A 27,235-nucleotide genomic window follows, 5' to 3' on the forward strand; every position below is an offset into this window, starting at 1 on the left:
TAATAATTAATTGATCGTTTGAAATTGTTAATATTTTAAGTAAATTGTCATATGTATTTTCAAATAACAATATTAAAAATAATAACCCGAAAGAAAGTATTATTATATTTTCAAATAAAATTTTCCCAAGTTTTGATACTGTACTTTTATGGAACTCCAAAGCCGTAAAAGAAAAGCAAGGTAAGTTCTAATTTTTTTTTATTTCTTACTACGTAGATGTATAAAAATATATAATATATTGTATCAAATAATAATTGTCAACTGGACTAAAAATTAGAGGTTAGATTTATTTTTTCACATGTATAGTAAATGAAATTAATTTGAATCCATAATTTTTAATATATAGGTACTTACCTATGTATCTCTATTATATAATTGTTGTAAAACTTTCAGAAATTTTTCATTTTGAAACATTTATATACGAATTTTTTTCACGATATTTTTTAAACAGCTATTTCTAAACATTATAGAATTACAGTTCCATTTTTTCTTTTCTATAAACTGTTGACAGAATATATTTTACATTTATAAGTGATATATAAATTAGGGAATAATCATTTCGATCAAAAATTTCGATCATCAACGCCATCTCGCGTTTGGATCGCGAAAGCTCTGACTTATTACTAGCATAGCAGAATATGCAAGAAGGTATTCGTGACGTCATAAAGAAAGACAGAAAATATGTACCACTTACTTTGATTATACGGCTCCTAATATTTCTCATCAATTATATTATAAATATTAATTAATTATTAATATTTTTAATAAAAATTACGTTTTGAGATTTACATCTTAAAATTAGAGTTTTAAATAAATTTTTCGTTTAAATTTTAACTTCTTTTCAATGAATTACTTATTAGTAACTACTGTATTACTGAATTGATATCATCGATACCATCGTAATTCGTTTTGCATTAATTTATTATTACGGCATTTATTTATAAATACCAATGTATGAATCTGAAACGTTATTTCCTTCTCTATTTTTACGTATTAATTTTATTGATAATTTTATTTTTCTTTGAATAAACAAATTGATTGTTTATTACCCAATTGAAGTAGTTGATAAATAAATACAAATTTATTAATTATTAATTTTTTACTAAAAATTTATGCACTTTTAGATTTACATCTTGAAATTAAAATTTCAAACAAAAATTTCTCGTTTCAATTTTAATTTTTTTTAATTAATTACTTATCAATAATTATCATAAAGAGTGTTTTATTCATCTCGTCTTTATGTAAGAAATAATGAGTAATAAATAATCAATTTATTTGTTCAAATAAAAACAAAATTATGAATTTGAATAAAATTTATACGGAAAAAATAAAATTTTAAATTCATATATTTATAAATAAATATTATAATAATAATAGATTAATGAAAAATATATGAATGGCATCATGATTAATCATAATTAATTAAAAGAAATTTCATATTTAAAATTAAAACTGGCACAAGAAATTTGTCTAATTTTAACGTGCAAGTTTCAAAATATATAAATTTTTATTAAAAAATTGATAATCATTCAGTATTGATAATTAGTATTTAATATAAATAGTATTTAATATTTCCGATAATTCTTATGATGTATTAATCATTAATAAATAATTAATGGAAAATAATTTCTCATTAAAATTAATACGAGAAATTTATGTGAAATTTTAATTTTAAAATGTCTAAAATGCATAAATTTAAAAAAAAAACAAAAATTAATTAATTTTCAATGTAACATCATTAAAATGGTGAGAAATGTTAAGAATTACATAACCAAAAAATGGCGAATTTTTTGTCCTTCTCGCACAATATTGTTCTCCTTCTTTGTGACGTCACGAATACCTCCTCGCATATTCTGATATGCTAGTAACAAATCGAAGCTTCCATGATCCAAACGCGAGATGGCGTTGATCCCCGAAAATTTTTTTTTGTCTTATATAAGTAAAATATATTTCATTAAAAATATATAATATTAAAAAAAAAAAACTCGTTTTATGCGTCGTGCTACTGCTCTCAGATTATTATACTACTCAGATTATAATCCTCTAACAGAATCATAAAATTCGATTAAAAATTCTTACTTACGAGAAAAATTCTTACTCTCGAGAATCTGAGAAAAATTTTGTGTGGCACTTTTTTTTTCCAATAATATTTTCCTTTTAAAAAATTTTATTTTGATAAAAATTTATACTGCTAAAAATTTCGATTTTATATTAAAAAAATATAATCCGAGAAGAGATAAGAAAGAAAATTTTTTTGATATTTCTAAGAATAAAAATATTTTACTTACAGCTCCAATTTCTTGAAATAATGTACTGTTTCTTATTAATTTTCTAATTATAAAGGATTCACAAGATGAAACACGTAATTTATATTTCTTTTATTATTGATATAATTAAGAAACATTAAAGATAAAAGTTAAATGGTTCAAAAAAAAAGCTTAATATTATTAATTTTTTTTAAATAGAAATATATATTTTTTTAATACATTAATTGATATAATCTCGTATTCTCTGTAAATTATATCATTGTAAATAATTATTTTATCGATATTTTCATTAAAAGATTAATATGTTAAATCATTCATTGAATGAATACTTTAACAGAACTTGAAAGACTATACCAACTAAACTAAGAAAATAAAAATAAACACAAATTGTGTTTTTTAATTAAAATTATACCTTAGATTAAAAAATATATCGCAAAATGATAGGATAAAATAAAATAATATATGTTATATGTTATTTACTAAGATTTATCTTTATTTCTTCCAATAATTGGTAAATTCATCTTTATCCTGCTACACATTTCTTCTCTTATTGCTTCTCTACTCCAATTATTTCTAAATATTCATCTTCTCTTCCATATTTTGTTGATACAGAAGTACATATATTACTTTTTTCTCGTTTTTGAAATGTTTATACAATACTAATAGCATAACAGGTGCTACGAAAGAAGAAACTATACTTTGAAATGTAGTGTCAAAATTTCAAGATTTTCATATCAATTAACAATAATATATTAGCATATAATGAATATAAGAAAAAAAAAAAAAATATATATATATACATGCATATAAATATATTCCTTAATGCAATTTATTAATATATTCTTTTATATATGCGTTTCATAGTTGGAACAAGGTTGAACAACCAATAGATTTGGAGAAAAGTAAAAGTTCAAATATCATTGAAAAATATGAAAAAGATATATAGGTGTAGTGGACATTTACAGGTACTTGATAGATATATTTGGAAAGGAAGCGAAAAGTTGAGTAAGAAAGGAAATCCAAAGAGTTTCTGGGCGCTAAACGAGACTACCTGAGAAGGGACAAATCCCTGGTGCCGCATGTGATTAAGTCCTTTTCACAGAGTCACGGAACCCGAACGAAGCAAAAGGAAAAAAATGGATGGAGCAAGGGAGGAAGATGCAGGAGGCTTGGGTTCCACGAGGAGAAAAGCATTGTGCAGATTCTCCGAGACAAAAGCGCGGGGCATGGTGCGCGCGGGGATCGTCCGTCCGATGCCGAGTTGGGCCGGGGAATAGAGGGCAAAAGGGAAGGATGGGCATTCATCACAAAGCAGCCCGCTCCAGGGCGGACAAGTAAGCGGATTCGCCTCGATGTAGGAAACTACCTGAATGCGTCCTGCGTTCCTTTCCTTCTTTTTCCAAACTATTTACCTACGCAACCGTACGAATTTTATTCTCCTTCGCCAAACGAAAGTCTTGCTACGCTACGTGCTTCCTTCGTTTTCTCGCCGTCACTACGCATTTCGCTTTCACGCTCTACCTACGTGTCCGTGTTGTATCGTGTATATAGGTTTTAATTTAACCTCACTTTTGACAATGAAAAGAAATTTCAAAATGCGTCGATGAAGACAGAGTTAGAAATATTAATTATCAATTGATTTAATCTGTAGAATATGTGATAAGTGATGAAGTCTGTGATAACGATTGTCGATTTTATTTTATTTTATTTTTTTGATACGATGCGAGTATTTTGTACACGTGGAGTAGTACGAATCAGCTACTGTGTGCAAATTTTATACGAAGACACGAAGCTTTAACTTTAATTAAGCTAGATTTACACAAAGTGGGAGTGTGAATTAATAAGTTATGTTTGAAAATTCGTTATTTTATCGATATTCGATTTTTCGTTCTCAAAAATCGATACTGTTCTATTTTTTTTTGTTTGATCGTTCTTTCCGAAATAAACTTTTTTTTTTTTTTTTTACATTAGTAGGATCTTCGTCTTATATTTGCTTGCGTCATCCGCTTTGAAATACTTTATATAAAAATAAAAGAAAAATTATTCGAAATATCATATGCTTTCTTTGATTTCTTATTCCCTTCTTCAAGTATTTTAGAAAAAAATAAATAATATCTGATTATGAATTTATATAGTGTTGTAAATTTTTTTATAAAATAGATACAGATTAAAATAAAAGTAAATTTTACATATAGATACTTATACACAAACGTTAACAAGCTTACTTTATAATTAGAATTATTATATTTTCAATATTTGTATTGTAGTAGAAATTTCTTCTGTTTATATATCTAAATATAATTAATAATTACAATACATTCATTAATATTTAATATTAACGAACGTAATTCTTATTATAATTAATGTCATGTTATTAGTTTATATAAATAGTACAAAAGTATAGACAAGAATATTATCGTAACGATAATAAATATTGTTTACATTTTACATATTTGTCTTTATAAACCTATTTAAAAAATTTGGAAACTATTTTTTATTTTAATCGAATATCGCGAAATTGGCCGAAAAAGTTGAAGAGGAAAAAAATTGAAATCGGTGAAACAAATGTGCGGAATTGTTTGAAATAAAAATTAAATGATTGTGACGCAATGACAGGAACAGTAAAGATCGGTTATATAAGAATTTTTTAAAGAATTCTAGCGAAGAGGCTCGTCTTCTTTCTACTTTAGTTCGGTCGAGCTACTAGCACCCCGATCCTGCGCCGGCACAACTCTTTCCCGGGCCTACAGACTTCTACTTCGCGTTGGTAGGTTAGATACCTCTTTTTGCTTCATTGTACGTTCGTCAGTACGTTTTTGTGCACATCTTTCCCACTCCCTAGTTCTTCCCTCAAGCCGTCCTCTCTTCAGCTCTCACCCTGTACCTGAGCGCTCGCTTTTTCCTATTTTTTAACATTTTCTTTTCTTCAATGCCTTAAAATGCAAAAATAAACGAGACCTTACGGACCGGCATGGAATTGACCATCTACGAGCGTAGCGGTATTTTTTTAAAATTTCCTTCGCATCTTATAAAAATGAAACTTTTCTCTGGAAATATCGCTTATAACGAGTATCGTCGAATCAGAGGAAAAAGTTTTTTATCCGAACTTTCTGTAAATTCCGAGAACTATTTATTCGAAAGAATCCATGGACAATAGCAAATCCGCTGGTAGCTCAGAGCCATCGTCTCTGCTTGTTCGGTTATCTTCCTCTTCGTTCCTCGCTCTCTCTCCATTTCTCTCTCTTTCTCTCTCCGTTCTACCCTTCCGCCCTCGCTCTCTCGTTCTCTCAGTCTCGTATTTTCTTTCTCTCTCATCGTTCGTGGCTTTCGCTCGTGCCGTGACTCTCTTTGTCTTTCCAAGGTTAAAATGTAAAATTATTGGTCGATTCGTTAACAAAAAGCTCGCGATTCTTTTTCTCGCGAAAAGCCACGAATTCTGAGAATCTAAAGTTTCACATTAGCGAAGTAAACATTTCCAAAAATTATGTTTTTCGCGACGAATAAAAAACATCGAAATTTATGAAAAAACTCGGCAATATCGAACCGTTGGTCAATATATTTCCGATCATTTATCGTCTCTCTCTCGAACGAGGCCTCCTCCTGCCGTCTCTTATATTCCTCTCGTCTCCCACCAACGCCGTTGCTTCCTCTCTTTTTCCTTCTTGCTCTCTATCTTTTTCCGTCTCTTGTACGCGCGCCCCTAACTCACACCCCACGCACGACTCCTCTTTACCCCAGTCCCCTCCATGCCGCGGCAACTCCACCTCTTTCTCCTCTTCCTCCTCCTCCTCCTCTACCACCCGTGACTCACCCCACGCACACCATCCTTCAGCTCTTTTTCTCTTCGACTCTCTCATTTGCACGCACACGTTCACTCGCACACTAACTCGCTTCCATTCTCCCACTCCTCCTAGTCGCTTTATTCGTCGTGAAACTTTTTATGTTGTATATGTATATTAAAGGGAACGTATCAACCGCCTTTCCATTAAAGCTGATATCGTCAAATTAAGGGAATCAACGGTACTCGTCGTTGCACTTGCGACTTCCGCTGTTTGAGCAAGTGTAACGAGCGTCTGCGTAAACTTCTCCGCTCCTCTCGCGTATTTTTGAACCCTTAAGGGCCAGCAGGTGAAAGTGCCCCGTCGAGCCACCGAGACTTCCTTTCTTTCCTTATCTTTTCTCTTTCCTTCTTCTCTCTCCTTCGTTTACTCGTTCGCACGCCTCCTCTCCTCCTCTTCCCCTCTTCCCCTCTTCCTCTCTTTCTCTTTTCCCCATCTATCATCTTCTTTCCTGCGTCCTCTTTTTTTCTCCACAATACAAAACATATGTATGATCGAAAATACGAAGAAGACAAGAAAGTTGGCGACTCGTGCCATTCATTTTATCCGATTCGTTCATTTATTTACTAGATGAGATCATTTTGATTTTGTTTCATCGATACTTTTAATTAAAAGCATAATGTATATTATAAAAAGCATAAATATAAAATCGAACAAAATTTGAAAATGTAAGGATGTAAAAATTATTTCTAAATATATAACATTACTAATAATACGATATAAATAATACGAATATAAATGTTATGATTAAATTTCTCTAATAATTTAAATCATGAATTCCAAAATATTACAAGACTATCGATCGAAACATTTTGAAAATAATTTTTTTTATTTATCTCTTTTAATTCTATATTTTTTATTTTCTCCTATTACTTGTATACTTACTTGTATACATATTTTTCCATTAGATATGTTTTTGCATATCTTAATATTGCATATATATATATATATATATATATATATATATATATATACTGATAAGCTTTTCAAATATGATCGATTATTATTAAATAATTTAAATTTTTTTATAGAAAGATTTGTAAAATAGCAATTTTGTGATATTTTAAAAATTATTGAATATTTTATAATAACATTTTTAATTCACTTTAAAATGATACTGATATTTTAAGTGTTAAATTTTTTTTTATATATAATATTTTCGATATTAATTATTATTATTTAATTAAATTTAAATTATTATTTGTAGATTCTTCGAAACGTTTATTCTATATGTACTGATAATAAACTTTTCAAGTATGATCGACGATTTCGATGACAAACAGTTTTATATCTTGAAACATTGTAGACAATGGTTAATCTGTCAATCCTTAATTATTATAAATCTATTCTGTAAATTAAATTTTAGAATTAACTTTTCCTTTGAATTGGAATAATTGCATATTATTATTTAAAGACATGTTCATAGTTTAAATCGTTTCATTATTCATAAAATACACATACGTATACGCATTGTTATTTTAGAATTCTAAAATTTTTAATAAACGTTAAATTGTCGAGCTAGAATCTGTTTAGAAATTCAACGGCATACGTTGATTGTTAGCAATCAACCTAGAATAATAATATTTTGTATGTTTCTTTCGTTGAAAAACGACTTGAGATTGAGATTTTTTATCTTCAAATATAATTAAGTATAATTAAGAGAGAGAAAGAGAAAAAAATACGCCTAGCAATGAATAAATTGAAAAACATCAAATCGATGACTTTACATGTATAACGTAAAAAAAGTAGATTTGTACTGTATTAAAAAATGAATAGTTTCATATTAATAATAAATTTAATTCTTTCTTTTTTCTCTTTCTCTCTAATAAAATGAAAATTGAAGAAAATTAAATTGTCAATTATATTTTGGCAGATTGTACTTTTTTTGATCGTGTTAATGTTTTTTCTCTGTCTATTATGTTATTATTCATTTTCGATTTCTGAATCGTACATATGGTACGTCAATTATTACTATATTCAGTATGCGTTGAAACAGCAGCTTATGCAAAGCTTTAATAGTCCACGTAACAATTATATACGTTGAATTAAATAGAATCCTGTTTGCCGACGTTTCGCTACTCCCCACGAATCACGATATATTTTCAATTATATCCATTCAAATAGTGACAAATAATTTATCAATTGTTCTTTCCTTACGATTCTATCATTTTATATTTATTTTATCTTTTATACATACATATTGTTAGTTTCTCTCGATTCGAAACATTCTGAGAATACCAACAGTAAAAACTCTCTTCGTCTTTCTTATTTATAATTAGTTAAGATACGAATATGAAATGAAAATATTCATTTAAAATAAATAGATATTTAATTCTATGATATATATATATATATATATATATAAAATATACTAAATATTGATACAACAAGGAATATGTTTAAAATAAGTATATAAATTTTCTACGAGAACAAAATTATCATTATCTGTTTCATTAAAAATTATATTTTTAACTAAAATAACTGATCGATTTTGCACGTAATGTAACCCTATATATTATCTTCGAACGATGCACGGGGGTGCCTTGAGATTTTCAATTGAATGCGTCACAGGACGTCCTTCTGGTCTTGCCGTACGTTCTCCCTTGCCTATACCAGAGAGACTGTAAAGTTACTGACTCATTAGTCTCATTGAAATATTTTATAGAATTATATTACCAAAATTATCTCGAATATTTTCAATGTTATTCAAATGATCGCAAAAGGAAGCATCAATTTAGAGATAAGTTTTTATTTTTATGATAACCATTAATCTATCATCGGATATTATTCCATATATGTTGTGACAAGAATTTTCCTACAATTCGAACAAACATCGTGACGGAAAATATTTTGTCAGGAAAGCCGCGTCCCGTACAACTAGTAGCGCCATCTAACGTGACTTGTTTGAAATTTTACGTAGTAAGAAAATCCGACAAAACTAATCGATGACAATGGCGTTGATCGATTTTGAATTCAATGTTAACTATTGCGAATATCGATCGTTTCAATGATGCAATTTATACTATTATTTTGCCGGTGGCACATTGTATATATGATATATTAGGATTAAAGTATATTTCATGTTGTGCTTCGTTCGTTGGTATAAAGGGAATGTCACAATATTAAAGCCTAAATACAAAGCTGCAGTATTACATGCGCCCATATCTTCGATGCGCGCCTCCTCTTTTCTGTTCCCTATTCGATCGACTATTTCCACTCGTATTCACTTTTAATTTCTAATTTGATTTTTATTTTAATTTTAACTATAAGTTTTCTAGTTTTCTCTTTCCAACACATCATTGTTAAAAATATCTCTATTAAATTATTTAAAACTTAGTTTTTGTTTATAAAAGTTTTAAAAAGACTAAATCAAATTTGTTAAACCAGAAAATAAAAAAATCAAATTCGAAAGAAATATTTTTAAAAAAAAGATTAAAAAATTTAAAAATAAATCATTTGGAGTACAAAATAATTACACGCAATAAAATCTCAATAAGAAAATAAAAAAGAATATGCTCGCGATTAAATCAACAAAATAATCAATAATGATATCAAGTTGGAAAAATTTCAATTAATCGTATTTTAAGAGTATTATTATCAAAGAAGAGAGAGAGAGAGAGAGAAACAGAGACAGAGAGAGAGAGAGAGAGAGAGAGAGAGAGAAGTGGAGAAAAAAGTGCGGAGAACAGCATGGATTGGCTTACATGCCACCTGTAGCACGATGCCAGAATAGCAGGGGAATGCGGTCGACTCGATCGCTGCGATATCGCTTAAAGGTCGGAAGGGATTCATCAATAAAGTTTACTATTTTTCCGATATCGCTTTTCCAATTCTATAAATCGGCGTATAGAGAAGGTTTGCGTATACGTAGGCGGTTCGGGGCGCGCACGGACAGAAGAGAGGCCAGTTATGAATGGGCTACGTCGGTTGACGTTAATCTACCACTTCATCTCTCTCATCCAACTCCGTGCTGCTGGTGTAGCACGCACGGCAATCTCACCACTCTCCCGCCAACCCATTTCCAGCCTCCACCCCCGTCCCATGCTATCCGTGTCCGTGTATGTGTATGCGTGCATGCGTGTGTACCGCTTCTCGCGCTCACCCCTGACCAATTGTTTCGTTGGCCAAAGAGAAGAAAAAAAAGTGCTTCGGGTAGAGAGAACGTGAAGCGCGCGAATGCGAACCTTTGACGAAAAAATGCTTCAGCCATCGTGTTGTATACAACTGGCTGCCTACTAAATTAAATCGCTCGTTTTCGACGCATCCGTCCATTTACGCGCGAACAAAAAGAAGAATAACCAACGAAAGAGAAAGTTTTAAACGAACGATAAAACCACGTGTTTACACCGACACCTATCAACTTGATTAAGCTGTTATATGGCAAACTTTCTATGTAGTAGTTTTGTACTACTTCTGATCGCGTAATATGATTACATTTAATGATCGTTATTCTAAGCAATTGTGGATAGAACGATAGATAAAGATCTTAATTGATAATAAGTTTTTTCTTTTTTTTCTTTAATTAACACGCATAAATAAGGACAAAAGTTTTCTCGAATAAAATTATTATGTATTATTATGTAAAATTATCATTGTTTTAGAAACATGTTTTCGTTTCAAAATAATTTATTCGTTATTTGTAAAAAAAAAAGAAATATGATATATCAAAGTATTATAATTTCTAATTTTTAAGATTTTTATACAATCATTTTCATTATTTAAAATCTTACATAAATGTGAAACAGAATTTTTCTATATAATATCAACAAATTATTAATAACATCACTAATCCAATGATTTATTGCATATTTCATATCTAAATCTCGTACTTGAGAAACAAATCAGTTGATCTAACAAAGTTAATCAATTGATTAAATAATGATGAGATTGTTAATTATCATGTAACATGTAATGTTAGGTTACGATTGTTTGCTATTTTTTCTCTATTTTTTCTTCTATTGTATTCATTATATAAAATGCCATAGAAATTTTATTATTCTGAAAAAAGAAAATTTTAAAAATAATATTAAAAAATTTGCTTTCAGTACATAATTATAAAGATAAATATAAGGTACTAGATAAGATAAGATTAGAAATAAAATTTTAACATATCGGTGCATAAGGAATAATATAATAATATTAATAATAAAAAATAGATAATATAAAAAAGTTTATTGGATACAATATTTAAATTATACAATTGTAAAATTCACAAATATGATTATAAAATGCGAATACATAAAATTTTACATAAAAAAATTTATTTTACATTTCTTATTTTTTCTTTTTTATATTAATCGTTCTTATTTTTTTTATTTGACAAATTAACAAAATTTTACATAAAATAAAAGATATTCAATTATAAAAGGTGCAATTTCTGATGTTTGCAAAAAAAAAATATTATACATACATATTTATATAATAACTATTTATAATCATATACTAATATTAAATACATAAATAACATAGCTGCAACTGGAATGTAAAAATAATACATAAAAATCACATGTAAAATCGTAAATTACTTAAAAAATTATTTTTTTATGAACTATGGAATTAATAAATGGACTTTGGAATGTATATGTAATTTTACTATTATTCTAGTTAGGTATTTCTGGATTTGAATATAATAATAATAATTTCTAATTTTTTTTTTTATAAAAAAAATATGAATCTTATTTTGTTAAATTCCAAAATATACATATTTTATTTCCACTAGATCTTATTTTAATCTATCAATAAGACTTGTTTTTCATATACAAATCATATACAATAATAAAAATAAACATTAAAAACATAAAAACTTTTAATATCAAGTCATTTAATATGAAAAATTTACCAAAAATATAGTAGCAAATAATATGTTTAAAAAACAATAAAAAATAAAAATAATTAAGGTGTGTATGTATAAATAGAATTTATTTTTTATTCTGAATTTAATGTTGTTTTATCATATTTTTTAGCACAAGAATTTGTTTCTGACTTTTTAAATATTATAAAATATAAATTTGACCAGAGAAGTTTTGAGCATCACATACCATAGAACTAACAATTTATTTCTAATTTTTCTTAAAAAATAATTTACTATTTGTATATACTAATACAATGTTACAAATGTATTTAATATAATACAGTGTAAGAAATATATTTATATGTTTAATATATTACATATTTTTATTTTTTTTAATCACTATAGCATCACGATTTTGATATTTATTTAAATAGATTGCAATCACAATAATCATTATTATTAATATAGTATTATTACTGATAAAATATTTAATCGAAATAAAAATAAAAATGCAAGATTTGGAATGTTATAAAGGTATAATAAATCTAAAACTTCAGAATATGATATTGATCAAATTAATGTCTTAAAGAATTAAAAATAATTATTTACAAAATGATTGTATTCAACGATTTCAATGACCTTCATATATGATATTACATCTATATACGATCTATTTGTTATATTATTATATTACATATAAATTATACCTAATTTATATATAATTTCATAAACGCACCGTATATTTTAAAAAAAATAGCAAAATGAAAATCTTATATCGAATAAAATAAAAATAAGTAGAAAAAGATTTTAAACAATCATGATAATCGATATTTATAATGAAATTAAAATAAATCACGGAAAAAACTTTGTCAAAAACTTTGGAAAATATCCATCAGAAAAGTATAAAAAAATAATTATTATAATCGATAATCAAGAAAAAATTATTTCGTTCGTCAGATTTGAATATAATAAAAAGATAAATTAAGGATAAAAATTTGGTAATATTAAAAATAGAAAATGATTAAAAAAAATGTTATAAAATAAAAAAAAATTTTAAAAAATTTTTAAAAAACACATTAAAAAATTAGTAAAATTAAATAATAACATTGTTTGGAGTAATATTAAAAAATAGTAAAGAAAATTTTACAAAATCTGAAATATAAAATCTTTTTTTCAAATTATTTCTATATGATTAGATTGAATAATTTTCATTGTGAGATTCATTTTTACATACCTACAATGTACTCTTTATTTTGCAAAACTTTGTACTTTTAGGTTGTAATACATATTACAAACAAAATATGAGTTTTATACTCATGATAAATGTGTTTTACTTATATTTAGTATTTCTTATAAACTAGTATTTTAAACTAATAACACGATTTATTAATTATTTTATTTGAATGTAAAAATGAAATTACTCAAGACATTGACCTAACATCATAACAAGGCCATTGAAACCTTTCTTATTTATTATTCAAAGTTAATCTTATTATACTTATTATACTTAAAATAACCTGAATACGCCAGAATCTAATTCGAATTTATTTCAAATTTTAAAATTACGATTAGTACTATTATATAAAATACTTTTCCCAATAAAAATAATTATAATTTTTATAATAAAAGCTTTGCAGCACTTATATCTATGGACGAAATTGTTTAAATGATCTTAATAATATATTTCAAGATCAGTGAAATCAATGAAGTTAGATACTTTATAAATATTTTTTTAACTGAATTAAATTTTCATTGAATTGTACGTTTAGAAAAAAAATTATTTGTTGATATATCAAGAAAAAAAGAGAAATTGTAGAAAAAATATAAAATTATTTAATATAATTTAATATAAAATTATAATCAAATTCATAATAGATTTTTGTTTCTTTTCAAATCTTATAGGAAATTAAAATTGTAAATTGAAATTTAATTTTAATATTTTGTTCATTAACAATTTTTCTAAAATTGCAGAATTAATTTTATTAAAATGAGAATATTTTATTACTAAAATATTTGATAAAATCTAGAAAATTAAATTATTTATTCAAAGATGTTAATATTTATTTGTTTTCAATAATAAAAATATTATATTAATTTTTATTATAAAAAAATTTCTCGAATTTTTATATTTTATATATTTTGTTTTATATATTTTCTAGATTGAATTATTATTCTTAGAATTAAATCTCTTTAACCAATACTATAACATGCGTGATCATTAATATATAAATTAATGATCATGTCAAAAATATAATATAAATATAAAAAATGAGAAATTAACTATTTAAATAGATTTTTTATAATATAAGAAGAATTTCTTTTTTGTTCTTTACATTAATTTGATATGTTAAAAAAGTTTTGTTTTTGCTTAATATTTTTCATTACATTAAATTGCAAGAAAATACTTTTTGAAAAAAAAGAAACATTTGAAAAAGTTTTATTATTAGTGTTTATTATTATTATTGTTGTTTTTTTGTTTTTAATTTCTTTTTGTTTCTAAAAAATTGTAATTTTTAATTATTTAATAAAAATGATAATCAATAATTCAAAAATACAGTTAATCAATACTTCTGAATATTAAAATTAAAACATTATAATTTAAATAATAATTATATAATTAAGAAATATTTTAAAATAAATTTTTAAATTATGACAATGTATGTTAAATGTACTTAAATATATATAATGATAAATTTATCAATACAAACTACAACATGTAATTTTTTCTCAAATGTTTATGAATAAAATAAAGAAGAATTAAATTTTAAATATAATTAAAATGTATCTACTTTGTGTAATGCATAGAATTCCATTAATAATTTAGAAAATTTATATAAAAAAAACGTTTTTAAAAATATATATAATTTTTTCGAATGTTTCTTTTGCAAATTGAATTTTTTATTTTTATTCCTTCCATGTCGATGACTTAACATTTTTTAATTCACGATTTTCTGAAAGATCAATTGTTGTTTCGTGTAAAAGTTTTTTGCCGTTTTGCTTTGTTTCATAATCAATATTAACTTGTCCATTTTCACAGTAAATTTGTGAGATTTTTCGATTTATATGAAACTTACAACACAGTACGTTAACAATTACTGTGCCACAAATAAAACCCATAATGATGCCTGCGAGTACATCCCACCAGTGGTGTCTATTGTCAACAAGTCTGGTTAATGAGCATACTACGGTCCACATGCACATCAACAATTGTAACCACGGTTTTAGCATAACCGAGCGATCTGGCAAACGGCGCTGTATATAGCACTATAACAGAAAAATATTTTTTTCTAATAATATAAAAAAAAAGTTTCGAACAGCGAAGAAGAAAGCAATAAGTATTTTTATATTTACTTCCACAAATAAAAATAATTGCAAAATAATTTTATTTTATATTCAAGCAAAAAAGAATAAAATAATTTATAATAAAATAAATATATCATCCAAATGATATTCATGATAAAATAATAAGAAATAATCATAATAAGAAATAATCATCTAAAAAATCGAATGTCACGTTTGATGTAAATCATGCGAAATGACGTACATTTATATACATATATATATACTTACTTAGTGGCTCATATCATACACATGTGATATCTGCAAATAATTACCGATAACAAAGTCCTATATAATGTGCAAGTGTTTATTTGAAAAAAATTACATGAAAAAACTTTGAAAATTTAAAAAGAAAATGTTTTAATAAATTAACAATATTATTAATTGTAAAAAAAAGTTATTTTCTAAATTCCCATTATTTTTTATAAAATTAATTAAATATTGTTTAATATAAATATTTCAAACTTAAGATTTCTATTCTATTAAAAACAAAAAATATCCAGAGTTCTTTTTCTATTACTATTTCATATTAATAAATATTAAAGATAAATGCAAATTTTAACGAAATGCAAACAATTATAAATGTAAATAATATAAAATATTATTCCATTACTTATAAAACTATAAAAATTATAAAAATGATATTTTTTTATTTAAAAATCATAAATTTAATTTAAGTGACAGTAAAATATATCTCAAAATATAATATATAAATATATATTATAGTTATATGCAAATTGGTATATATATATATTCTGTAAATACTTACTATAATAAAAATAGTTGTATGCATGGAAAGACAAGAATGACCAGATGGAAATGATCTGCTAGAATCTAAGATACTCCAGTCTGAAACATTTGTATTTGTGCATGTATATTTTTCCACATATCTGAAATAAAACACAAAAATGATATATTAGATAATAATATATTTTGTAATAATTATTTACTTTTATTTATATATATGTATATAATATCATTTCATAATATTTTAAATCTAATTCTTGTTTTAAATATATATATATATATATATAAAACTTCGTATTGTTATGAATAAAAAAATGCTTACCCATCGGTACAATTCTCAGCCTCTCGTGGCTTACAGGTATCCAAAAAGTGCGGTCTTGGTTCGCCAATTACAGTTTTTATAACTTCACATGTAAACAATAAACTAACAGATCCAATTAAAAATTGTCTATACCATAACCATATTTGTTTTGCTCTCGAACCAACATATCCTAATTCAGTAGCATAACTATTTGCAGGATAACATACAAATTCAGCTATCCACATCTAAAAATAAATAAAATAAAACGTTATTTACGAATTGTATATATTTAAAAACAGAAATATTATCAAATTGCAATTATGTAATTGCATTTATAATTTTTAGTTATAATATATATAATATATGTTATAATTGATAGTTATAATATAAACGCTTAATATTTTTTTATAAAAATATATTAAAAGTAATTATTATTAATTATAATAATAATTATTATCAATTATATGTTTATTATTTAAAAACTTTTTATTTTACGATATCTTTATTTTAATTTATTTTATAAATTTTAATAATGAGATTAATGAAATTCACAGTCATATTTTAATTCAAAATCTTCAATTGTGATTGTTTTCGCATACACGGAAATGTAACTAATAAAATTTGAATACAATTAAATAATTCCTTCTCCTCTAAACTATTTTTATTTCTTATTAATTATATTTAATATATAACTATTATTATTCATATAAATGTTATTTACATATTTACATATATATATATTTAACTCTCATGTTCTATCCAATCCATTGTTTCGATTTAGTACATAGTAAATAATTATTTAAATCTAAATTATTAATCTGTTTAATAATTGCCAAAATTTTTTGACAATAAAAAATTTTCTAATATAAATTCGATGATATAAATTTAGCTTGATTTACATACCACTATAATTGGTATTAAAAGACATCCAAATATTAAAAATGAATTAGAAATTGTATCTCCTTTGAACTTGAAAGAAATTTTTGGATCATTACAATAAAAGCCAATATATTGTCGTGGAACTGCTCTGAATTCCAATACTCCTAGAAGTACGATAACTGAAATATATAATGATATAATTAAAAATTAGAAATGACGATAAAAATAAAAAATTATAAAGTTTAACAATATGAGGAAATTTCACAGAAAAATTTTTATTAAACAATTTATAATTTTTATGTAATACATATACACTTATGAATAATGCGCGAAAGAAAAGTGATATACTGGATAAATTATGTTTAATTTTAAATATAATATAAAATATAAAATATAAAATATAAATATAAATTAAAATAGATATAAAGATTTAAATACATTTTTTTTTACTAATCATTATTAAAATTATTAAAAATATATTTTTATCATAAATAATATCATAAATAAACAACATACAACTTGTTAGAATAATTTAATCATTATTTACATAATATACGACATAATAAACAAATGTCAAATAATCAATTGAAATTACTCATTTATTCATTAACAATTCTAATTTTAAAATGCTTAATTTTTTTATCTTTTACAATTCAAATTTATGCATGTATAAATGTATAAATGTTAAATAACATTTATATTTATAATTTCAATGTTATTTTTAATTATATAAAAAAATTTTAATCGATACCTAATATTAGAAACATTATATAATAATACAAGAATATAATAGATAAAGATAGGAAATATTATTAATATAACATAAAATGCAATATATTTTAATTTATTTCGATTATATTTGAATTTTTTTATTTTTATCAATTGAAAAATTATTTATATATATTTTTAATTTAATATTTTATTATAATAGCATCCACATTATTAATAATTTCTAATTTAAAAAATTATGAAAATTATATAAATTCACGAATATTTTTAATAATCTTTAAAGAAAAAAAAAAAGAATAATATAATAAAAAAGAATAATTTTTTTATATATGTTTAATTATATATATAAATTTAAAAAAATATAATATTTAGAAAAATATAATAAAAAAACTTTGTTAATATTATGATAATTTTGTTGTAATTTATTCATAATTAATTAAAAGAAATTTTATTATAAAATTCTAAATATTTTAATTACAAAATTCTAATAAAATAATATTAATAATAATAAAATAATATTCTAATAAAATAAATTTTAAAATTTTAAATAATAAAATAATTTTCAATTATGTAATTTTTTTTTTTTAATAAAAATCTTTTTAGATGAATTTTTTAAATATATTTGAATAAATATATTATATATCTTCGTGATTTTTAATTTTTATAGTATAGATACGAAGAAGTATAAAATTTTAAATACAAAATCCTTGCCAAATTAAAGAAAATTTTTAATTAGAAAATTCAAAAAATTATAAAATTTTGGGGATATTTATATAATATTATTATTAAAGTTTCATAATTTTTTAAATTTTCTACGAATTTGGAAATCTTTCTTATATATAAGTTTTTAAATATCTATTTAGAAATATATACCTATTTATCTAGGAAAATACATATCATATCTAGAAAAATACATGTCATATCTAGAAAAATCATGATATGTTTTGTTTTAGTTTCGTTTGATACTTACTGAGACAATATAAATTTCGTTTAATTAACAGCATTCGTTTAAAATTTCTCCATCGTGAAGCTACTTTTCTCTCACGTTTACTCTTGTCCATGTTATGCAAATTTAGTACGTAATTATAAAGAATTAGCGTTAAATTTAATAAAAATAAAAATAAAAAAAAAGAAAAATAAGAATAATAGAGAAAGAAAAAAATAAATAAATGAAGAAGGGGAAGGGGAGGAATAGAGATAAATAGAAGGAAGAGAAATAAGGAAGGATAATAATAGAGAGGGGGGAGAAAACAGAGAGAAAGAAGAAGAGGAATCCTCTCACTTCGAATACCGGTAGATTCAATGTCACACACGGTACTGTGCCCTTGTTACGTGAAGCAATACACTAAATATACATTCAACTGAAACGCATGCGTATAACTGACGATATTGTATCACTTCTCACGATGATCAAGCAATTGTTCTTTCGATATAAAAGTTTAAATCGCAATATAATTGATATTTAAATTTCTTTGAAATTTCTTCTTAAATTTAATTGATATTTAAATGTAAAAAAAGAAATGAATACTTTCTTGATAAATTATCTTGATATATTATAGATTATATTAATATATTGTCACATACTATATAATTTAATTATTGTAAAAAAAATTGATAAATAAATTCAATAGATAAGATAAAAAGACGTACAAACACGTGTGACCGTGTACGATAATAGTATATCAATTTTTTAACAGATTATTATAACATTAATTTTAAAAATCAATTTTTAATGTGCATGCATGTACAACTGATATGCGTTAAATCGTTACGTCAATGAATCTGTTTCACCATCAGATTGATCAGCAATTAATTAATTGTTGTATATTGTGAAAAAATTATTACACAAATATTTCAATAAATATTGAAATAATTCATTAAATTTTTAAAAATTTAAAAAAAAAATTTTTAAATTAATGCATAAACGAAAGAACAACAAAATATTTCTTTCCTTCCTATCCTTTCTATCCAGAAAAATCTAATCCTATTTAATCATCCTACATTCCTGCAAGGAATTCAAGGATAGATTGAATTAGGTTATTTTTTTTTAGATAAAGATGCAAAGGGAGAGTTACGTCTACGCATTAAAGTCACTAAGTATTTATGTGAAGTTTTCTTTAAACAGAAAATCCTTGAGTATTTTTTTCGATAAGTTTAGAAGAACTTTTACATCTGGAAAACTAAAACCGATTATCCGATATATCTATAAGACAAAATTGTTTAAAATAGAAGATATCTTTGACTACATATTTCAAAATCATTGAAGTCAATTAATCTCATTGATCGACCAGTTCATTAAAAAATTTTATATATTTTTTAATAATAACACGATTCATTTTATTGCAACACAGTTCATTAACCGTATGTGCGTATATGTGTATTAAGTTATTTAATGCGACACGCCCGGAAAAATTCTAAGCAGACAGTCGACTCATATAGTATTATATTACATGGTTCGTGGTTTTCTTTCCAGCCAACTCTCATTGCATGCACGATTCGTTTCTAGTGTGCGGATAATCGGATAACGTATTATATTTAAATATATTAAATATAATATTGATATATAAACAATTTATTCTTAAAATATTTTCTAAAATTGCATAGTTAATAATAAATTTTAAAATACAATCATTCTAATTTATACTTTATAATTAAATATAAGAATAAGAGAGAGAAAAAAAAAGAAACGTATTCAAACCTGATAAAGCGAGAAACACATCGAAAACTAATATCCAACGCGTAGTGTTTTTACAGATACTCATGATCTTTTCAGAGACAGTTCGGGTTGTTATTCCGTTTGAATTATCCAAAATATCTTCTAACGTTCCTGTACTGCAACGAGTCAATTGCTCCGTTGACCTCTGGAAAAATATAAAGACAATGATATTTTTTGATAATTATAAATTGTATTTGATTCATTAATATTGAATTAGATATAAAATAATAATTTTAAAATTTATATATTTTCGAAATAAATAAATTACATTTTTCTTTAATAAAATGATTATAGAAGGATATTAAAGAGATAGTCGAAAAATACGCTATATGACAAAAAATAGGGCAAAAAATTCGTATAATTTTTCATTCTCTGACAATACTTTAACGATTTTTTCTATTGAATTGTATTCTGTATTATCAATTTAAATTTCACAATTCATATAGTAATAATTAAATATGTCATTGAGATATAATATATAATATATTATACTATAGTATATATTTATTATTTTTCAATGTTTATTTCATTATTATTTCAATGATTTTTCAATTATTATTACTTTAATGATGTTTAAAATATTTTTATAATGTGACTTTAAAAATTAAATTTTAAAAAGATATAATTATATATTTTTATATCAAAGTTATATTAGAGTTGTTTTTGTTTGAATTTAAACAAAATTAAAATAAATATTCAATATGAATAAAATATGAATAATGTTATAAATAAATAAATAAGAACCGATAATTTAATTTCAGAAATTAATAATTTTTCAATAGTTATTTTTATTTAGAGAAGTTTTTTTTAATTAATAAGAGACTATTCTTAAAAAATAATGTAAAGTTTATTCAATAACGAAGTAATGGATTCTATGAAAGTATGAAAACAATTAATAATTGTCATCTTCTAGAACATCATTAAACACTTAATTGAACAGATGACAATTTAAGATATAATCTTTTTGAATTCATATTTACCAATGCTATATGCAACATGAAAATAAAGTTGGATTATTAAATTTACATTAATTTAAATTCATTTAAATACTAATTTACATAGTTTTTAATTTCAGCTACTAATAACTCTTATTAATAATCATCAATTGAATACAAATTATATTGATTATTATTCGAATTAAAAAAACTTATTTGAGTATATCTAAAAATATAAGAAATATTCATATTTGATGTTAAAATAAAGGAAATAAAATAGAAATAATAAAAAAAAACAGTGTATTTTATTAATAGGAATGAGTATAGTTATACCTAAAAATATACACAGTATTATACATAATGAAGAAATATTGGATGACGTTTATGAACGAATCTCGATTTTTGCATATATTTTCGAATAAGTTTTGTATAATATATGCTTTAAAATCTTATTTTACAAACAAAAATTTTTTAAAAAGAAACTTAAAATTTTTTTAAATTTTTAAAAAGAAAGATATTTCATTTGAATGATATTTCATTTCATTGAATTTTATTTCTTGGAAAAATACATACATATGATTTAATCTTACGGAGACGGAATACATATGTTATATATAGGGAAGTTCGTTTTAAGAGAATCATAATATCCAAAATATTAAATATTTAATATTGATATTAAAACATTATTGATAGAAAAAAAAGTTTTAGAAATATTAAATATTCTACTTGTAAAATATAAGGAATTTTTCATCTTAAAAGTTTTATAAAAATAAAAGCATTGTTTATATTTAAATTTTATTTTATACAAAATTTTTAAAATTATTCAAAATTATTAATTGGAGAAAATTTTTAATTAAGTTTTGCAAAACCAAAAAAATATAAGAACATAAAGAATTATTATTAATTAGGTCGAGGCTTCAAAAACGTCGATTAATGGAACTTGATTGAAAAACATGATAGCACATCCGCATTTTCAAAGGGGAACATAAGCATTTTTTAACCCAAGTACTACTATTAAATTAATTAAGAGGAAAAGTGAAACTTAGCAGGCAGGAAAATATTATAGTTCACAATATACTATTCAATATACTTGAGATAATTTAATCTTTATTAATATTTAAAATTTATCTTTTAAAATTTAGTATATTTAAACATTATACATTCAATATATATAAACATATAAAATATATGATGTTATCTTTTTTATATTTTTTCACATCATATATTTTTTTATCTATTCATTTTAATGAAAATAAAAGAAAAAAGAATAAAGAGAAATTTTATATAAATACATGATAGCACGAACTATTAGATTCTAACTTACGAACCTTTATTTTTGAGACAATATTCTATTCTTATATGAAGCACCTTCAGTCGGTCACGAAAATATTCAAACACTGACACATAATCAATCTTCACGCTTTGTATTTCCAATATTCATCAGTAATAATTGTATCAGTAGTAGAAGGAAATAAATAGATAAAAGTGAATGATAAAAATTTTATCAATAACGTTATCAATGTATACAATACACATTGGTTATTAAAAATAAACAAATGACAAATATCTCAAGTAAAAAATCGATTAAAATCGAAAAATAATCGATTAAATATAATATTTCAATAAATTATTCAAATTAAGAAAAGAGAAAATATTACAATTATATTTTATTATCTATTATTTTTTTATGAAGAGTAAATGATTCATACCTAAGAAATACATAAAAACATATAAGAAATAAAGACATACAAAGAAATAAATAAAACCTTATATAATATTGTTTATTATACATTATATATATATAATATATAATACGATATTTTCAAATAATAATATTATCAATCATATTTCAAATAATAATAATAACATTAATAATAAATCAAAAAAATTTTTTCATTTTCAATTTGAAAGAAAAAAATGATTAAAAATGATAATTTGGAATAAAATATATTGTTTCCCTCCCTTTTTTTTGAACACATATAAAATGTATTTTATTAAAATTATGGTTTCATAAATTACAAAGTAAATGTCTGACCTCATAGGTTGAAAAAGAAGAAAACGAGACGGATTCGTCATCGTTCAATTTTGATTTAACGAAACATTGATAATAAATTTTAATCTTTATTATTTTAAAATGATTAACTATATTTTAATATCGCAAATATTGAAATTATAAAAAACTTTAGAATGTTAAACACTATAAATATGCAATAACACTATTTTTCAAGGAAAATTCAAACAATTTGTTATTTTATATGAATTAAAAATAGAGGATAAAAAATTTATTAAAATCAAAAACTGTCTTTTTATACATATATATATATATATCTGAAACTAACGACACATTTTATTAAAAAATATGAAAGAACGGTTCAACTCGAAGCAACGGTGAAACACAACTGGCGTATACCTCGTCTTCAATCAACGACTTCCCTTGCAATTAAATGTTCTACCCACCCTCTTGTCCCCTCCATGGACCAACCAATGAAAGAATTCGACACGTGTGGTGCGGTTTTCATATGTGCTACAAACGTTTTAATACCACCATCAAGACGAACGATAAGATATCCAAAAATAAACGAAATAATGTAATTTTATTCAAAATATTTGACATAGATAATATCCATTAAAAAATAATATCTGACAATCAGTTGAAACTTTTTTGAATTTAATTTCATCATATTCAAATATGTTACAATTCTCTTCATCGAAATACATAATAAAAAGAAAAAAGTTAAAATTAACATTCGTATATATGAATCTTTTTGTTAATGTTTAGCATTTCATGATATTTGTAATATTTATCATTGAGAATATATTAAATAAAATATAAAATATATTAAATAAAAAGCAAAATTTGAATTACTAATTAATTAATTTAATTTTCTTTTTATTTGTTTCGAATTATTCGATTTCTGCATATCATATAATATTATTTTTTTAATTTTTTATACGATATGACAAAATGATAATATATTAATTATAATATATATATATATAATAATTTCTACATCTAATATATATATATATATAATTTAAAAGTTAACGGTTAACTTATAATAATATATAAAAAAAATGTCAATTAAAGTAAAGTAATTAAATTAATAATTTTTAATTAAAATATAAAAAAAATAAAAAATAATAGTATTTTATAAAAAAACATTTAAAAAACATTTATTTATTTTTAATATATATATTAAATTCAAATAAATAATATATAATTCATATATATTAGATATATAATTCAAATAAATTTAAAAATTTTTTTATTACTATTTTATTTTTATTTATTATTCCATATCTGTAGTCTATGCATAAATCAGTTATATACATTTGATATAGAATGTATGAATGTAATAAATAATAATTTTACATTATAATTGCAAATTATAATTTTTAAAATAATATTAAATATGAATCAATATAATTAATAAAAAATTTTTTATTAAAATTTGATTAACACATGAATGACATATATACATACATGTATTTAGAAACGTAAGTTCATTCTTAAGCTTAATGTTTAATATGGAATGCGGATATTTAAGATTTATAAGGTTACAAGGTTTATAAAGTTTATAGATTTATAGGTTACAAATACTTACCATAAATAGAAATCAATCGACAATAATTCTAGAAAATGAATCACATATAGTATATTTATAAGGAATTGAATCATATTGAGTCTGTCAGTATACCAATTTTGGGGGAATTTCTATGAAAAATTCTCAGAAAAATATTCAATACATATCTTTTTTTTTTTTACTTATTTTATATATTGTTTTTTTAAATAGAAATGATTTAATATCTCAAAAAATATCTTATAAAAGAAAACAAAAAAGCGTAAACTTTTAAATTTAAACTTTTTAGACGAAAATTAGGATACATAAGAAAGAATACATAAGAAAATAAATTATACTAATAGTTATGATCTAGAAAACTTCTAGATTTAGAAAAGAAATTATAATTAAAATTTTAAATACAATAACAATTTATATATTTTTTACTGTTTATCCTGTTAGTTTTTTTATATATAAAGATCTATATTTATCAAATAATTCGAATCTATTGTTTCTCATCATATTATCATAACTTAGCTATCTTAATCGAGCAGTATTAATTAATTTAATAATTTCATTAAATATGATAAGAGTCTTTTTTCTTTCTTGAAGAAAATTATGTATATATCTTTCTTATCTTAAATAGCTTTCAATTATTTTTCTTGAAATATTTTTTTGAAAATATTTATTTATTATAAACAAAGTACATACATTTTACTTATTTGCAAAATTCTATAGATGTTTAAATGTTATTTCATGTATAAATTTCTTTTACGTCTAATATTAGTAAAATTTAAAATATAATAATTAACATATAATAACATAATAATAATTAAACAATATTTATTTTTTATATTAACTTTATAATATTCGTGATATGAAATATTCTAATATACAAAAATAAAATCTATGAAATATATATAAAATATTAGAAAAATATAAATCTGATATAAAGATGATATATTTTTTAAAGATTTTTCTAAAAAAAATTAAAATATTGATTATTTTTTATTATCTATTTATTAATTGAAATTAATAATATAATAAATATAATATAATAAATAAATATAATAAATATAATAAATAATTGAAATTAAAAATATAATGCATTGTCAATGATAAAATAATAAGATTATTTAATATTAGAATATTTTATAAGTATGTATTAAGGCAATTAATATAATTAACATAACAAAAATTTTTTATTTATTGAAGTATAAAAACAATTGAGTAATATTTATAATTAATTTAAATTATTTTAAAATATTTTTTATTTATAATTTATAATTATAGAATTTATGAAAAATTTACTTTTTTAATTTAATTTATTACGAATTTTTTATTAATTCTCTTTAATTTTGATGAACTTTTTTTGAATTCTCATTTTATTCTTATTTCTAATGAATTTTTATGAATTTTTTATATTAATTTTTAATTAACGTGTTTTAATATGTTAATAATTTTTAATCAAAAATATGTTTAATTCCATTATTTTGTCGATGTTTTACAAGAGAAATTGATCTTTTACAAGAATAATTAGAATTGAATCAATTAGAATGAAAAAAAAATTTCAAGTAACTATTATTTAATAATATTATTAATAATGTTATTCAATAATATTATTTATTTCGAACCCATTTTTTTATACTCAATAAATTTATTCTAAACTTGTTGCATACTAATCTATTTAAATTGAAAATAACTTATAATATATTTTTTATTTTTACATATTAATATATAAAAATTTTTATAAATATAAAATAAATCTTTTTACATGAATATTTGCTTTTAAATTATCCTCTATTATCAATTAACATAATTACAAAAATATATAAAAAAATGAAATATTTTTCTATACGCAATAATATAATATTCAAATATATATATATACATATATATGTATATATATATATAAATACATAGCAATAGTTAAAAAACAAATCAATTTAAACCTTAATTAATTTTACATATAGTTAAATTCTAACCTGCATTGTCCACGTGTAGAAATTATTTCTTCTAGTGATGAATAGTTTAAAAAAAATGTTACTTATGAAACATTACAAATTAACTATATATTTCTGATATTAAAAATCAATATTAATCGTAATAATATAAAAAAAAAAATAACTCAT

General features: G+C 22.7%; 1 protein-coding gene across 3 annotated transcripts; it reads right to left on the reverse strand.

Annotated features, from left to right (window-relative positions):
* Positions 1–11,263: 11,263 nt before the first annotated feature.
* On the reverse strand, positions 11,264–27,231 carry LOC108002200 (phospholipid phosphatase 1). Of its 3 annotated transcripts, XM_062080710.1 has the most exons (7): positions 23,579–23,782; positions 22,872–22,963; positions 20,591–20,753; positions 17,188–17,342; positions 16,306–16,529; positions 16,006–16,126; positions 11,264–15,161 (listed from the first exon to the last, which is right to left on the reverse strand). In XM_062080710.1, exons 3-7 carry the CDS (start codon positions 20,652–20,654, stop codon positions 14,802–14,804), a joined length of 924 nt encoding a protein of 307 aa, XP_061936694.1. In that variant the 5' UTR covers positions 20,655–20,753; positions 22,872–22,963; positions 23,579–23,782; the 3' UTR covers positions 11,264–14,801. The 3 variants fall into 3 exon arrangements, with proteins under 3 accessions (XP_061936694.1, XP_061936692.1, XP_061936693.1); XM_062080708.1 differs by lacking the exons at positions 22,872–22,963; positions 23,579–23,782 and adding an exon at positions 27,089–27,231; XM_062080709.1 differs by lacking the exons at positions 20,591–20,753; positions 22,872–22,963; positions 23,579–23,782 and adding an exon at positions 18,863–19,488.
* Positions 27,232–27,235: the final 4 nt, after the last annotated feature.

Source organism: Apis cerana, linkage group LG10, assembly GCF_029169275.1.
Source record: "Apis cerana isolate GH-2021 linkage group LG10, AcerK_1.0, whole genome shotgun sequence".
Lineage (NCBI taxonomy): Eukaryota > Metazoa > Arthropoda > Insecta > Hymenoptera > Apidae > Apis > Apis cerana.